A 15,514-nucleotide genomic window follows, 5' to 3' on the forward strand; every position below is an offset into this window, starting at 1 on the left:
TGTTTTCGAACCAAGACATATGATCTGATCATACAACTAACCAATCCCAAATAAAGCAAGATACAATGTATCAGCAACACATGCAATCAATAGATCATACCAAACATGAGGACATCAACATATATGGGTTTGTAATATTTGTCATGCGAAAACAACCAAACTCCTGCTCCAATGCGCCGGCCAAGGGGTATGGGATATGACTGTCAGCGCCGTGCGGTTATTCCCGCTCCACCTCATGAGAAAAGACATGGCATGTCATCGCTCCGCCCTGCGGATACGAGACAGCCGGGTATATCGTAGCGAAAGAATAAAACGGAGAGCCAAAAGTTCTGGTCCGAACCAATAGTGTCTATAGGGGCTGGACTTTTGCCGGAAAAGTGAGAAAACAGAATTGCAAGCAGGCAGAAGGGCCTCCTCAGGAAGGAAGCCCGGGACGATATCCAGTCGCGTTGCCTGATCGAATCGTTCGTGCTTGTCACCCTGGCAGGACCAAATCCGCGAATCTCCAGGTTGGTTATGCAATATCCAAGCCAGCTTGTATGATCGGTCCCTTCAAGGGATATTAACAGATGCGCATAAAATGCAATCAAGGAAAAAGAATTGTTGAAATTAGAGAAGAAGGTAGTCCCAGCCATTCTGTTGCATGATCTCGCGCCAGTGTAGGAATGGCTTTCTCATTTCCTTCGCTCCCCATGGCACGAGGCTCTCCTTGGGAGACTCAGAGCCCTCAGCCTTCACAGGCGCGTCGGAGGATGAGGAGGCGGACGAGGACCGTCGCTCTTCTGGGGCAGAAGCAGATTCGACAGGTTCGACGGTCTCGACCGGCTCGATCGGTTCGATGGACTCATCAGACACACGCCATACCTCCTTCAGGACGCGGTACATACGGCCAAAGCTACCGAGTTCGGCATGCTCGCCAAGAGCAGCAGCTCGATCGGCGAGGACGGTGCGGAAGTGGCTATCGGGTGCTGAGTATGCTCCGGCGATCAGAATCGGCCAAACGAGCGAGCGATCGAAGCCTTCAGGTCCAGAAGGAATGACATAGAGAACATTGGCGACGGCAGCGACCAGATTGACGGTGCTCGGTTGGTTTCGGTCAAACCCGGGAACTAGACTGCACAAGTAGATCCTTGCGGCGAGGCGGAAAGCGGCCGTGATGTTCTTGGTGAGGATCTCGGGAGAAAAGGCTCCGTTCGGTAGGAATGGGCTTTCGAGCGTCTGATTCACGGGTTCGGTGAACTCTAGTTGCTGTCCCAGAGCTGAAACATGCGAACACACGCCCATCTCATCGATTCTGCCGTCTCTCTTGAGTGCGTCCAGACAGGTGATCTCCGAAATCAGGTACATGACACGGTCGTCGCAGCCCATGAGCTCGCGGAGCCCCAGAGACGAGCCACTGAGGTGCTTGGCACGGTAGGTGTGTGCGAATTCCGGAGTCTTGCCGTGCATGGTCGATCCTAGAATGTCAATCCACGATGCCAGAGTCATGGTGAAGGGGGGTAGCATGTACGGGTTCCCGCAGGCGGGAACTGCCGTCGGAAGCCCAAGCCGATGCACAAGATTGGAGGCAGCCTGGAAGTGCTCGAACCACGGAATGTCCGGTAGGTAATCATCCGCCGGGCCCACGGAGCAGTGGAAGAAGATCATGGCTAGCGTCGCATCCAGGATCTCCTCGTGGTTGGTGTCTTCGCCCAATGCCAGGCACAATTGCGAAACAGCCTCGAAGCGATTGCGCATGATGTCGTGGTCGATCTGTTCCCCAACGAGTCCTTCCGTAGTCTTGAGGTGGATGGCAGCAACACTCAGACAGCAGTGGAGGTAGCACTTGTTCGTCTCCAAAGCTTGCAGGATGGCTTGGGCTCGGAGGTGTCCACGCTGGTGTGCCTCCAAGACGGGAAAGATGATGCGCAAGACATTGTGAATGAAGTGGTCGAGAAGTGGCCGGTCATGGTCGCTAACGGGGATATTGGACTGAAGCATGGCGTACGTCTGGCCGATACTCTGTTCACACAGCGCCGGGTCGATTCCAGGCAGGGCAGGCACTTGAGCGAAGTACTCGTCGTGGAACCAGTCTTCACTGGGGAAAGTCGGAAGCGGGGCATTCAACTGCGGCGGCGCAAAGGTGCTAAAGGTTGAGCTGCAAGAGTCGTGGCGCAAGGGGACATCATTGACAAACGTATGTCTTTCGGTCTTCACATCGATCTCATAGGGGTGGGTCGGGGCATAGATGGGTTGGTTCATGGCCGGGGTGGGAAGGTGTGAAGCGAAGATATCGTACTGCTCTGGAAAGGCAGGGCGACCGAATTCGTATTCCGGAGAAGTTGGGGAAGGTACAGCCATGCTGCGAGTACGAGCGGCGGAATCTGAGTGCAGCACGATAGCCTGTCAGAGGGGAAACGATCATGTCCCAATAGCAAATACATACCTGTCAGAGCCCCATTGCGCTCATGCATCTTGGTCTGCTTGATCTTGTTCTTGATGCGTTCCTTCTGGATCCTCCGTTGCTCTGCGTTTCCCCACCAGATAGGGCGTTTGTATTCGCATTTCACACACAGATTTACACAGGCTCCGCAGGAGGGATGCTTCTCATCACACTTCTTTCGGCGCAGGCGGCATGTGAAGCAACCTATTTCAGGGGACAAGTGTTGGTTAGATCCACTAAGGGTCAAGTAACTGTCAACGATATAACATACCAGAGCGAGATCGCTTGTGTAACTTGAGCTGGTTCTTGTCTGAAGACCCCGTGGAGGTACCCTCACTGGCTGACGGCGACTGCGAACACTCTTCGGACTTGACTGGCGAGATCCGGACGGGAGTCGACCTCTTCTTTGCTGCGGCAGGCATTTTGAAGTCGAGATATGATATCGTACTAAGCAGAGATATAAAAACACCGATAGATATGCAGGATAAAGTCGTCGTAAGAGACAGGACACAGTCGTCTGGCGAGCTGATAAATGGGTATCAGGAGTATTAAGGAGGGGGCAAAGCTGAACCGGCAGCCTTTGCTATCTAATTAAGTAGAAGAAGAGAACGAAAGGCGCGGTGGCGGAGGATGAGGCGAAAGGGAGATAACAACGCTTGGTGACAGTGATTCCAGATTCGAGCATGACAGCGGGGATCGAAGAAGCTTTAAAACGTGGGTTGAGCTCTGACAGACAGGCCATGATGTTTCTATTTTAGATCCTGGCCGACAGCCGAGTGCAGGTCGAACAGGATCGGGGAAATTGTGGTGGTGGGAAAGCCGGCGAGGGATTGGCGGCGGGGGGAGGGAAAGAGAGCAATCCCTGAGAGCAAGTGGAGATCCCTTCATGCACGGACAAGGAACTGCTAGTCAGCCTGGGCTAATTTTGGAGATTTGCGAGCGCATTTTACACTTTTTGTTCTCGCGCTCTTCAACCTGGCGCGTATGCAGCCTATCCGTGCCACTGATTGGATGCGGCCGGGAGAGAGCACTGTGCGGCTGGGGAATTGATTGGCATGGAAGCTGTCGCAATTGCCTGCCCAAAGACCAATCTCGCACGGGGCAGATCGGTGGACGGGCTGAGGTTCATTGGCCTTCTCTGTTTCTTTTTTTGGTGGTCTCTCTATCGCGATATCTGCCTCTAGAGGGATCATCTGTACTACCATCGTCCAGTCAATCCTGGTGACCCAAGGATTCGAGTACCACTTCGGAGTGCTGCACTCGGGTGCTACAGTGTTTCTGCAATGCTGCAGAAAGGCCTCACTCGTGGCTACAGAGACAATGGTAACTGAGTAAGTGGTACCCGTCGCGCAATCTGGGAGGTGGGAATGATAACCAAGTAACCCCGTCGGCCAATCGCAGGCCTTAGGCACGCAAGCAATGCATGATGGATGTACTCGGTCATGGTACTACTTCGTAGTGGGAGTGACTTTCACCCGATCTGGAAAATGCATAATCAGTATCCACCTTCTTAGTAGGTACGCTGATGGAGGAGACAGAGGAGGTGGTGGATGACTACATAGAGGAGGGGAGTACAACCGTTGAGGAGAGTGGGGGGAGGAGAGCAAAATGCCAGGCACATTGCCAACCCAACCGGCTAATGCGGACTGGCAGGAGGTGCTCGAGGGAAGTGGGATTCCAACCCTGTCTGGTGAACAAGGGTCTTGTGCCATCGGTGCCAATCAGTGTGCCGGGCGGCAAGTGGGTGGTGGTGAGCTCGTCGAGAGTCAAATGCGATGCGGGGGATTCAGTCGCAAGTGGCAGTCCAGCACCTACAGTAGTAAACAGTAGCTAATTTAGTGCGGATGAGCCAAGCTTCCCTTACTGGCTGGGGATTGGCCGCCCCCGACATGGTTGCTTGCAGAGCGGGAAACCCGCAGCCAACCGGGCTGCAGTGGGTCGGGCCTGAAGTGCCCCGTGCAACCAGTGCCAACCAGTGGTATCCCTCTGCCAAGATGTGACCAGATGCCGCTAACCTCGCGATTCAGGCCAAGACCCTACTTGACTGGATGTGGTTGGCTGTCTGTATTGGGTTCTTGTTATTATTGTTCATTTTAACCGCCCAGGAGAAGCAATCCCCTCAACTTCCAGCGCTAAATGAAAGACTATTCTTATCGTCCACTCTGTCTGTCGGATTATCCACAACCAGCTCGGCCATAATTAGCTTGTGGTCGGAATAATTAGGCAAGGCCATGACTCGGTCCTGGACCGTCCCATGATCCATGGTCCGCACGAAGATCTGACAGCGGGACTAAGAGTGGAGAGCAATCATCAACTGGGCACTAAGAATTTAACTTTGGCTGCCTCTGCAACCAACGCTTCCCAGTCACACTTCTTGTCACATTCGGCAACGAACGTGCGCTGTCGCTAGAATTTTGCGCCCATTGTGTCGTATCAGTCAAAAACATCGTTCACCTAATACTCAGTATACGTGAAGATCCGTCTCTCGGCAAAATGAATATCTCTACCATGCTAGCCAGGACAGCTTCATTCTCTCCTTCTTGAGAAGTTAATTTGATGCACACCTCCATCTGACAGACTCGATCAGCACAGACCGAGTGGGCAGATGTCGGAAGCGAGTTACGGCCACCGACTCCCGTGCTAGCTTGGTTATCACGATGCGCGCCTGCCATTTCTTATCACATTCCTGCAGCTGCAGGCTAGCGTTTAGCGTCCCTTTTTCCCGGTCATCAAAGTCTCCCGCAACAAATCAAAGCTCCCAGTCGTATAATCACTTGGCGCCGGCTTTTACGAGCGGCACGCCAATGAAGGACGTGCCACCCCCGTTGCAATCCCTCAAGTCGACTCGATGCTAGTAGTGCTTGTACCCCTCTATCCTAAATCTATGAGATCATCGCCATACCTTTACTAACATCCAAATTTATGCATCTCCCCTGTTCACTAGCCACGTTGACGCTAGGAGTGTACTTTCCGCTGCTCGCCAATTTACGTGCGCAATTTACTGCATCGCAAGCGCAGGAACTTGCGAACAGCGCCAATTCTCTGGCTGGTGTGCTTCCCCGATGCAGATCACTGCATGGTCCCAAAGCCAACCCAACCCCGGCAAGTCAGGTGCTTGCAGCGTGCCTGGCATGCAGTCTGTGCAGTTATCACACCGAGTCACCTGGGCTACGTCTCTCTCTTTCTCAGTTGGGTTAGTATGTCCACTCACCGCGCTTTTCGTGTCGTCGGCAAATTATGGTCATTTCATCGAATATCTCCGAGAAGCAGTTATACACCGTTAACAATCCACTCTGTGCGATGGAGTTAGTTGTGCCCTCCAAGTGGGGTTCCACGACTGTTACTATGCTTGCTTTTCTCAAAATTTGGCGTGACGCCAAACTACCTGGATTCGTAGAGTTTCCTGTTTGGGAAATTTAGTCTGCTCCTCATTGCCGCTGCTGAATTTGTTGGGTGGTGGCGTCAATCTTTGCATTGCTTCGGTTCTACCTTGGCGATGGATCTCGCTAACTACCAGAGACCTGGCTCTATTGATCCGTGCGAGGCAAATAAAGCGCAAACATGATTGTCTGGTGTTCTTGCTTGACAGACGCTTACCTTGATTTGCAGTGGTTAAACTATACACTGCAAATCGAGCATAGACTTGAATAACCTATGGCCCACGCTGTCCAAAAGAAGATTTTCTGGTTTTTGGGTCCAGACCCCAGATGAGAATAGATTTACAATTAGCCACATGTAAGGTAGAGTACTCTCAACAGCCATGTGCTCCCATCTCACAAGACCCCCACAGTCCCTTGCAGTTCTATACAATTGATACTATTTCTGGCAACGAAGCATGACACTGCGGATGAACTTAGCCGGGGTTCCATATTCACAATCAACATAAATATAGATAAACCAACAAAAAAGCAACCAATCATCCAGCAAACCAAATCCCCAAAAGTAGACTCGGCGGTTAAGCACAATCTAGTGGATCAACAAGCTAAAATCAAAGAAAAGAAAAGAAAAGAACACCTCCATTACAGTTCTACCGTCCAGCGGCCCGGATCCGATCCAGATCTCCCATCTATCCATCCAACCCTAGATAGTAGCATGAACGAAAGTATCTAGTAAACTCCCAAAATAGAAACCCAGTCATCTTCCGATCATATTATCTGCTAGTATCAGATCACACCCACCCACTCAAATCAGATGTACATAGTAGCCGCCGCCATGTCCCCATCGACCCTCCCCGGCGTCTAAATGAGGGGTAAGGCATGGCATGGCATGGCATGGCAATCTAAGAATAGCTTTCCTTCCTTCACTCCAGACTAAACATCTAAAGACGCATGCATGAGATCATACTATACACTACCGGATAAGCATCCTCGGGATAAACCTTCATCAATTAATAGTTCATGTCTTAATTTCGTTTCCAGAAATAGCCTGCATATCTTGATGCCGCTATTGCTTCAGCCTCGCTTGCCGAACATCCTTTTCATCGGATCTACACGTTTGACGCTCTGCATGTAGCCGCCAGGATAATCTATTGGTATTGGATGTGTCGATGTGTCCGTTAAGGCTGGACTTGCTACGGGAAATGTAGCATATAGATTCAGTGGGCAGATTGTGGCGGGATTGAATGGATGTTAGGCGCTGGGGGGATCCGGCTGGATGGGTCGTTGTCTTTGTTTGAGGGCTTTTTGCTAAGAATATATAACTGTTGTGAGTTGGTAGTGATGGGGAGTTAGGCTGTAGGATGTGTCATGTAGAGAGGGAGATGTTTTATCTTGGGAGAGTGAGGTGGCCACGATTGGCCATGATTTCGTTGTAGAGATTCTACGGTTGCTGTTCCGCCCGTTGGATGTTAGGGCGTTCGTGTGCCTAGGAGCTGTGGTTGATGCTATTATTAACTTAGAACTGGGTTGGGGATATGATATGCAGATTGAGTCTGGAGGTTAGCTAGAAGCTTGGAGTTGGCTTTTCATTCTGGGTAGGGTTGGCTCTGGCTCTCTCAGATTTCGGCGGTTATTTGATGCTTGAGCAGGTGATGCATATACCATGAGATGGTTGCTAAATTTATCGCTATTGTCAACATGTATAATTTTTATACTACTCAGGAGTGTATACTGCTCAATCACATTATCAACGTGACTACTAGTTACAAAGTGAATGTTAATGTCATCAATCCAAAGTTCATGGGGAGTTCTACTACTACCCGATACAATACGTTAGGGTAAGTATATATTTCGGACCCGGTTCGGTGCTGCACTGATAAGATGATGTCACCACAACAAATGATAACTTATAACTTTCTCTTCAAGCTCAAAACGAGCTCACTGTAATGTCTATCTCTCATTCAGTTCATAATTATAATCATCTTCACTCATTCACACGGTCCTGCAGCCGCATGCTGTGCCTCCGGAATTGCCCACCGCTCATTGGCCAGCGCGGAGACCGATGCTTACCTATCGCATGCAGCTAAGGGCACCGACGACTGCGCAAAAATGCTGGCCTTTGTTTTCGCAGTCCTCCAGCCATCTGGGCGGAATTTCCTCCTTCTTCATATCCTGTCGCATACCATGCGAAACAGACTGTCATGTTTCGTCTCCCGATAGTGCGCGCGTTCTTCCGCGCATCGCCCCAGCCGGTCACGGCTACCTCGCTCCTCCACCCTACCCGCATCCCCTCTCACATTCCTCGCTCCACACCTCTGATCCGACATCTGTCGTCAAGAACTCGTGGGATCTCTTCAACGGCCTTTCTGCCTTCGAGACTCCTTTCTCGTCAATCACAGTCCCAGCTTTTCTCCGCGTCCGCCCGCAGCCGTGCGAAGTATAATCGATTCGAAGAACCGCAGTTCCCCAGACTCCAGGATGGCGAGCATTTGCAGCTCTGGCTTGTACTCATTGCCGTCGGAGGAACCTTCTATGTCTATAATCTGGAGACTGTGGAGGTGTGTTGCTCATACTCCATAGCCATATTCCATATGCAAAGCTGATGTTCTTCGTCCTTAGCTGACGGGCCGCACTCGATTCAACTGCGTATCCGACGACCTCGAGAAACAGATGGGAGACCACGAATACCATGCAATCATGAACAGAGCTGAAGGCTTGATTCTACCTCCGTGGCATCATATCTCCGAAGAAGTGACCCGAGTCTTCGAGCGGCTGATCGCTCATACACCCGTACAAGACACGAAATGGGAGGTGCACGTTATCAACGATATGTCGGAGCAGAACGCATTTGTCCTTCCGAAGTAAGGCATTCGACTACCTTTGGAAATCATACACTGCAATCTTGGGATTGTTTGGCTGATGGGTATATCCTACAGTGGAAAGGTATTCGTGTATACTGGCATATTGCCGGTTTGCGGAAATGCTGATGGTCTTGCGGCGGTATTGGGCCATGAAATCGCTCATGTGCTGGCCCATCACCAGGCTGAACGGATGAGCCATTCTGTTCCTAGTGTCATTCTGACCTATGGGCTGGTATATCTGTTTGGCAGTCTCGGACATTTCGCGTCCCAGATGTTGAATTGGACTGTCAATTTGCCGAACACGCGAGTGCAGGAGGTATGTGACTCACGGCGTATGGCTAGAAAACCATCAACTGACATGTATGCAAGGCTGAGGCAGACAACATCGGGCTGAGTATGACATGCTTGTCATCCATTCGTAATGTCCTACTAATCCTTGATAGTGCTGATGGCCAAGGCTTGTTACAACCCTCGTGCCGTAGTTGACTTGTAAGTAAACACTCTCTCGATCTCCATATATCCTTGTTCTTTAAGCTTAAAAGTCTCAGCTGGGACCACATGCACAAGAGTGAAAGAGTTCGTGTGCCTGAGTTCATGTCAACACATCCATCGGTGAGATAGTCCAATAACCCAACCCACTGGTCGATGTAACTAACGACGTCAAAGCATTTCAACCGCATGCAATCAATGAGCGAAAGGTAATATACCAGACTATCTAACCCACTATTCAACCAAGCTAACAAAATCACAGGCTATACAAAGCCGAATCCCTGTACGAAAACAGCGGATGCCATATGGTCAGAGGCTACAGTGAGCACCCAGCCAACACCCACCGAACTGCAGCTACAACATACTAACAACATCCCCAATTCAGTCCCTGAATTCACCGACGCAATCGACCACTACGCAGGTCCCCAGGAGAGAGCCCCCCCTACCAGAAGCCATCACCCGAGAGGTGGTCACCATGGCAGAGGCCACCATAAACAAATCCAGCCTGATGATAGCTCTGACGGCGAATACTTCTTCTGAAATTCCCTCGGGGTGAACTAACTGTAATACTATGATGAATTCCTGTCCTTGGATCCTTTCATCCTGATACTGTCGATCGGATCCGCACAAGGCATAGCGTAATATGAGCGATTTAGCATGTATCTATATACCTGTCTCGCGGTGATTTCTCTCGGGATACTCCACTCTGCTTGCATCAAATTTCTATGGGAAGTCCTTAACTTCGAGTCATGCCTTGTATGGAATTAATAGCTCCTAAACGGACTAACGAGATCCTGATACCTCATCCCTGTAAGACGGTCAATCGGAGCCACAGCGCCGTCTACGCTTGATCGGCGAGTCGGGTGTAATGAACCACCGACGCTAAACCAGGCCTACTGTATATAGATCCTCATGCACCTACCTACCTATAGACCAGCCATACGATACTCTACTTTCTCTATCATCTACATGTCTACTCATTTATATCTACATCTACATCTACATCTACAATAAACTCACCTGAAACCCCCCAAACCATGTCCAACCGCGTCCTAATCGCCGGCGGCGGCCTGGGCGGCCTCGCCCTAGCCCAAGGCCTCCGCAAGCACAACATCCCATTTACGGTCTTCGAACGAGATGCCAAGCAAGACTTCCGCGCCCAAGGCTACAGACTACGCGTCATGCAAGAGAATCTCTACACCCTCCTCGTCCCCGAAATATGGTCCCTATTCGAGAGAACCGCTGCCCTGGACGACGGTCTCCCAGGCGTAGGTGTCCGACTCGACGCACTGAACGGGGAGCCCCTCCCCGCTGGTAGCGGTGGACCACCGCTCGGGATCCACGGAGCCAGACCGTACACTGTGGATCGGGGGACGATGCGCGAGGTCCTTCTGCAGGGTCTCGGGGAGGAGAATGTGCAGTTCGGGAAGCGGTTCGAGCGGTATGAAGTGAGGGATGAATGTGTAGTTGCGCATTTTGCGGATGGGAGTTCCGCGACGGGAGGGTTGCTCGTTGGTGCGGATGGAGCGAGGTCGCGAGTTAGAAGGCAGTTGGTGCCGTGGTATCCGTTTGTGGATACGGGGATGAGGATGATTTATGGGAAGACGGGGATCACGGGGGATGTGGAGGGGAGGTTGAATGAGTTGGCGAGGAGGGGGATGTCGTTGGCGAAGGATTTGAGGGAGGAGGCGCCGAAGACGTTGTTGTTTGAGCCGATGAGGATGCCGCAGGGTGATGTTGGAGGGATTAAGTTGCCGGAGGATTATTTGTATTGGGTGTTGCTGGTTCATCGGGATTTTGTGGGTATGGAGGATGAGAAGGTTCTTAGGTTGAATGGGGAGGAGTCGGCGAGGTTGTCGATGGAGTTGTCGAGGGAGTGGCATCCGTCCGTGAGGGTTTTGCTGGAGGAGCAGGATGTTGAGCAGACTTCAACGCTGAGGATGGCGTCTGTGAGGCCGGATTTGCCGGCTTGGGAGACGGATTCGAGGGTCACGCTGCTTGGGGATGCGGTTCATGTTATGCCGCCGACGGGTGGGCAGGGGGTGAATACGGCGTTGAGGGATGCGGTGGTGCTGGTTGAGAGGTTTGTCGAGGCGAAGGAGGTGGGTGGAGGGGATGTTGTTGCGAGGTATGAGGAGGAGATGAGGCAGTACGCGCGGGAAAGAGTCGGGTTGAGTTGGCAGGGCGGGTATAAGGCGTTTAATCTGAGGCCGTTGGAGGATTGTGAGAGGGTTGAGTTGTCTTAAATTGGATTCTGCTTGAAATGATGTTATTGATGATCTTGTTGGAGTTGCGCGGAGGATAAACGATGCCGCAAGGTGAGGATGGAAATAACATGAGATTGCGTGCGTGGTACTTGTTTGGCCAAGAAACACTGTGGGGCCTTGACCGCTGTAAAGCCTTATTGAAGTTAGACTCCGCTAACCAATGAATTTTGGTAGCGCCTACTCTGTAGTAGTATAGTATAACTATTATGCATGCCCAGTACCAGGAGAGAAATATGTAGTGAACCTACAAGGAATACTTCTTATCTATAATTCTCCCTTTCTACTGTCTCTGTACTGAGCCGTGGAAGGTTTTCTACCATATTTTCTCCTTTCTCCTCTGTCGGGTTTTCCTTTATAAATTTCTACAACTGGTATTGGAGGAGCCTCCTAGCTGTACCTATAACGATATACTATAATATGTTTCTTGTTTTCACATACAGGGCTAACATCTGTCTTTGGCAAGCAAGTAGAGATCAACATACGAGTTGCTGATCAGCTGAAAGCTCAGGAATACATATTAGTATAGACTTAGCATCGCCGGAAGGAGGCTAAAACAGAGAATGAAAAGAATTATCTCACACAAACCCATGGAGGTCCATCCCCGACTTGCAATTGGTTTGCCAATACTGAGGTTAGATCGAGCTACTGGGTTGCTTGATTCTTAGTGAATTGTGACGTACTATAACACCTGAAAACTTTGACTACATGTCGAAGTGAATGAACGTGTTACTTACACCTTTGTCTCTCCCATCCCATATCTAACATCAGTCCTCGTTCTTCCCTACTCTACTCTCTTCTATCTCCCACACTCGTGAGGTTATTGGTCTGGAACTGCGTCTCCCAATCTCTCTCAAACTATCGCATGCAACTTGTAAACACGGGATATTTACTTTCGAGTTCCTTGCTTACCGTCCTTATCCTCTGTTGTTCGTCCTCGACTCGACGCCTCTTTTCGTCCATTTCTCGGTTTCGTTGTCTTTCTTGAGAAAACAAATCTCGTCATGAGTCAATCAAGCACTCTACGGCCGTATGTGACCAGGCAACAGCGTCGTGAACACAGCCTTCATACTCTCAGTGCTTTGGCGACCAACCTCCAAACGGCCGTGAACAATACTATCGCTGCCGGAAGCAAATATGAATCAGTTGAGGTGCTTGCCTTCCACTGGGCGAACGACACGATGGGTGTAGCTGTCTTGGAGGCCGAGCTTTTACAGTATCTGACTCAAGTATATGCGTACAACTGCGAGTCTTATGAGATCCCCCTCCAGGCTTCTTCCGCTCTATTAATGAACAAGCTCTCCATATGGTCTATCGCCCGGCGTGACAAGAATATCTTAAGAATATACATCTACTCGGGTCATGCCGGCCGCATGACCCCGGAAGACCTGTCGTGGACGATTGCGTAAGTCTAGTCTCCCTACCAACGATACGCGAAGATTCTAACAGTGGTTGTATAGCGGCCAGTCCAACGCTAATGGAGTCATTACTGGACCCAGCCTAAACATAAAGTCAGCACTTTACGCGTGCGAGAACTTGGAGGGAGACAGCCTCTACATTTTCGATTGCTGTTCTGCTGGCTCAGTCGCGCTGTGGGATGGGCCGGAAGCCATCGCAGCTTGCGGCTGGGGCCAGACCAGCTCCTCAAACGTGAACTTTTGTCTCACCCGAGTCCTATTGGACACGCTCATCGACAATAATGGTGCCCCTATCACGGTGGCCTCCCTCTTTTCCCGGCTCTATCGTAATGCGTCACAGAACCAGGTGGGAGCATGTCCTGTTCACATACCGAGACGTGACCATCCAAGCATAACTTTGAAGCCCTTGACTCGTGTTTTCCGCCCAAGCTCCCACTCTCGCTGTTCCGAGCGCATCCTTCTCTCGATAGAGGTCAATGATACCGCAAATGAGCGCGATGTCAAGGCCTGGGAGGCCTGGCTGCTCAGAGGAATCCCCGATGACGTGCTGAGCATTAATATTAAAGTGGAAGGATCTTTCCACAGCCACTCGACCGTCGTTTTGTTAACTGTGCCAATAGAAGTGTGGACCATGCTCACTGATCATCCGGGATACAAGTTTATTTCCCTCGTTACCTCCAATAATGGGCTTTTGAAGGAGGAGCTACCCTATCGTCCTGCTTAATCCCGAGGCGAGAATGAGCCTCTATCTCCAAGAAAGCCAGTCAGGTGAGGGATTGGGCCGGTACAGCCATAAGGACTTGGAGAGCCTGCTACGTCTCTCGTCATACTATTAACATCTGTTCGCTTCGGCACCCTCGGGACGTAGATGTCCTTTTTACCGTGTTGCTTACTTAGTTATGAGCTAATAGAAATTACATTGATAATCAGATAGGCTCTGCAAGCTCTTCGCGTATTCTCATGACTTCGAAATGTATTTGCCGTCGTACCTGTAAAAGATTTGGGCATTTGTTTTGTGCTGCAATTCTTATGCCCTAGTGCTATACTGGAATGATAGGAGTGGCCTTTAGGCGCGGAATAAAGCATGGCTGCTGGGACGGTCAGTTCCCGTTAATGTGAGGTCTTCGACCGTATTAGGAAAAGTAGAGATAAAAGGCCTTGGTCGAAAGATGGCAACCAGTGTTTTTGGGGGGTTTCAATCGATATTTTCTTTGAAGATATATACACGTATCACATTAGGGAGTTGTCTTAGAAGCCCGACAAGAAATATACCAACTAAAGCTTTCTGGCGAAATCCCCGATACACGCTACAGTGTCGAAGGGTTTCCCGATAATCAAGGCCTGACCTTACCCACAGCGTCGAAGGAAGGATACAACCTTGACGAAGATGTCTCATTGATGGACGCATTAATTTTCTGAATCTCCTCAAAGCATAATGTTATCGAATGCTGTTGGAGTTGCGGATAGTGAGAAGTCGGCTTGTGAGTGTTTGTTATCCTGCGAGTGAAAATGTTGGAGAGAAGTGCGCATGGTTTCAGGCTAAGATACTGTGGCCTTTATTAAAGTATTTAATAAAAAAAATACTTTTTATAATATTCTTAAGGTTAGTTTTAATAGACAGTCCAGAAGCCTGAGCTACACCCAATACAGATCAGCGCTTAAGGGTCTCTTACTTCTGTTGAGGACATCTTAGGTATCTTCCCATCTGCTTCCAATAGCCAGCGATATATCGCTCAGTTTAAGAGAGATTCAGATGCTACTTCGAGTGCCGTCAATCCACATAATTCTGATTTCATTCAAGTACATGAACTACAGCTTGAGGCTTCGTGAACGCTAGACCTCCGAATTCATTAGTTCATATTGTGACGCCAAGCTTAGCTATTGAATAGGTCATGACTAGTGAATAGCGACGTTCTTTCACCTTGGAAAATTATTGAATGTCTTGATGATAGGGAATATACTACTTCACCATGCCATTGATGGTCCTTATATATCTGTCTCTATCTCTTCCCTTCGACTTAGACCTTTCCATCTTCCCTACAATCACCTATTTCCCTTATAATAAGAGTGTTTCTGTCTCAGACGTATCTCTACGTTGCTCTCAGTAGCCACGACATATTGGCCACTTAGTAGAGCATTGGCAGACTCTTATATTTCTTTTATTATACCTCGAACTCCGGGTGTTGAACGACTAGACTCAAACCTGATTGAGCTACGAAAGTCTAAGAGAAACGACCAAGCATTGCCTAGGCGATGAAGGGTTTGTTCTGTCAGGAGGGCGTCTCATTGATGAAGGCCTTAACGACGCCGAAGCCTTACGGGAGAGAATGTACACCCACCATGTGCGAAACCGGGCCCGTACAATCGTGGAACGGACACCGTGTGAAAAACCTAGCGATGAACCTTCAGACAGCCGTCAACAATCCGCTTGCCTCCGATGGTGATTACGAATAATACTGAGATTCTTGCAATACTCTAGAAAATAGATGGAGACAGTATTGCAGGCTCAAAGACAGAGCTGCTAGACTTCCTCAATTGAATCTACGGGTATAATTGCCAAGAACTCGTTATACCCTCGCAAACACGGGGAGGGGATCACAATAAGAAGGTTGAACACTGATCGCTTGCCCTGCATCGCTTTATGCCCGTATCTATCGGAATGCGTTCAAAAGTCAAATCCCAG

The 15,514-nt window shown here is 49.9% G+C and overlaps 5 protein-coding genes across 5 annotated transcripts; 4 read left to right on the forward strand and 1 right to left on the reverse strand.

Annotated features, from left to right (window-relative positions):
- Positions 1–609: 609 nt before the first annotated feature.
- On the reverse strand, positions 610–2,844 carry BO87DRAFT_307809 (Zn(II)2Cys6 transcription factor; the record flags this gene model as incomplete). The annotated part of the gene is made up of 3 exons (XM_025619410.1): positions 610–2,363; positions 2,426–2,626; positions 2,694–2,844. 3 exons carry the CDS (start codon positions 2,842–2,844, stop codon positions 610–612), a joined length of 2,106 nt encoding a protein of 701 aa, XP_025479927.1.
- A 261-nt stretch (positions 2,845–3,105) lies between these two features.
- Positions 3,106–5,706, forward strand: BO87DRAFT_396732 (uncharacterized protein; the record flags this gene model as incomplete). The annotated part of the gene is made up of 9 exons (XM_025625262.1): positions 3,106–3,167; positions 3,214–3,294; positions 3,447–3,545; positions 3,607–3,628; positions 3,719–3,753; positions 4,027–4,241; positions 4,326–4,482; positions 4,646–4,786; positions 5,382–5,706. The coding sequence occupies 9 exons, from the start codon at positions 3,106–3,108 to the stop codon at positions 5,704–5,706; spliced, it is 1,137 nt and encodes a 378-aa protein (XP_025479928.1).
- Positions 5,707–7,755: 2,049 nt separating this feature from the next.
- BO87DRAFT_376337 (M48 family metallopeptidase) lies at positions 7,756–9,896 on the forward strand. Its single transcript, XM_025623272.1, has 9 exons — positions 7,756–8,357; positions 8,419–8,660; positions 8,736–8,976; positions 9,030–9,054; positions 9,104–9,149; positions 9,209–9,272; positions 9,327–9,358; positions 9,412–9,470; positions 9,535–9,896. The coding sequence occupies exons 1-9, from the start codon at positions 8,001–8,003 to the stop codon at positions 9,687–9,689; spliced, it is 1,221 nt and encodes a 406-aa protein (XP_025479929.1). The 5' UTR covers positions 7,756–8,000; the 3' UTR covers positions 9,690–9,896.
- Positions 9,897–10,090: 194 nt separating this feature from the next.
- Positions 10,091–11,640, forward strand: BO87DRAFT_334026 (FAD-dependent oxidoreductase). Its single transcript, XM_025620432.1, has one exon. It carries the CDS (start codon positions 10,187–10,189, stop codon positions 11,393–11,395), a length of 1,209 nt encoding a protein of 402 aa, XP_025479930.1. The 5' UTR covers positions 10,091–10,186; the 3' UTR covers positions 11,396–11,640.
- A 777-nt stretch (positions 11,641–12,417) lies between these two features.
- On the forward strand, positions 12,418–13,555 carry BO87DRAFT_386444 (uncharacterized protein; the record flags this gene model as incomplete). Its single annotated transcript, XM_025624762.1, has 2 exons — positions 12,418–12,818; positions 12,874–13,555. The coding sequence occupies 2 exons, from the start codon at positions 12,418–12,420 to the stop codon at positions 13,553–13,555; spliced, it is 1,083 nt and encodes a 360-aa protein (XP_025479931.1).
- Positions 13,556–15,514: the final 1,959 nt, after the last annotated feature.

The sequence above is a fragment of the Aspergillus neoniger genome, assembly GCF_003184625.1.
Source record: "Aspergillus neoniger CBS 115656 unplaced genomic scaffold BO87scaffold_15, whole genome shotgun sequence".
In the NCBI taxonomy this organism is placed as follows: Eukaryota; Fungi; Ascomycota; class Eurotiomycetes; order Eurotiales; family Aspergillaceae; genus Aspergillus; species Aspergillus neoniger.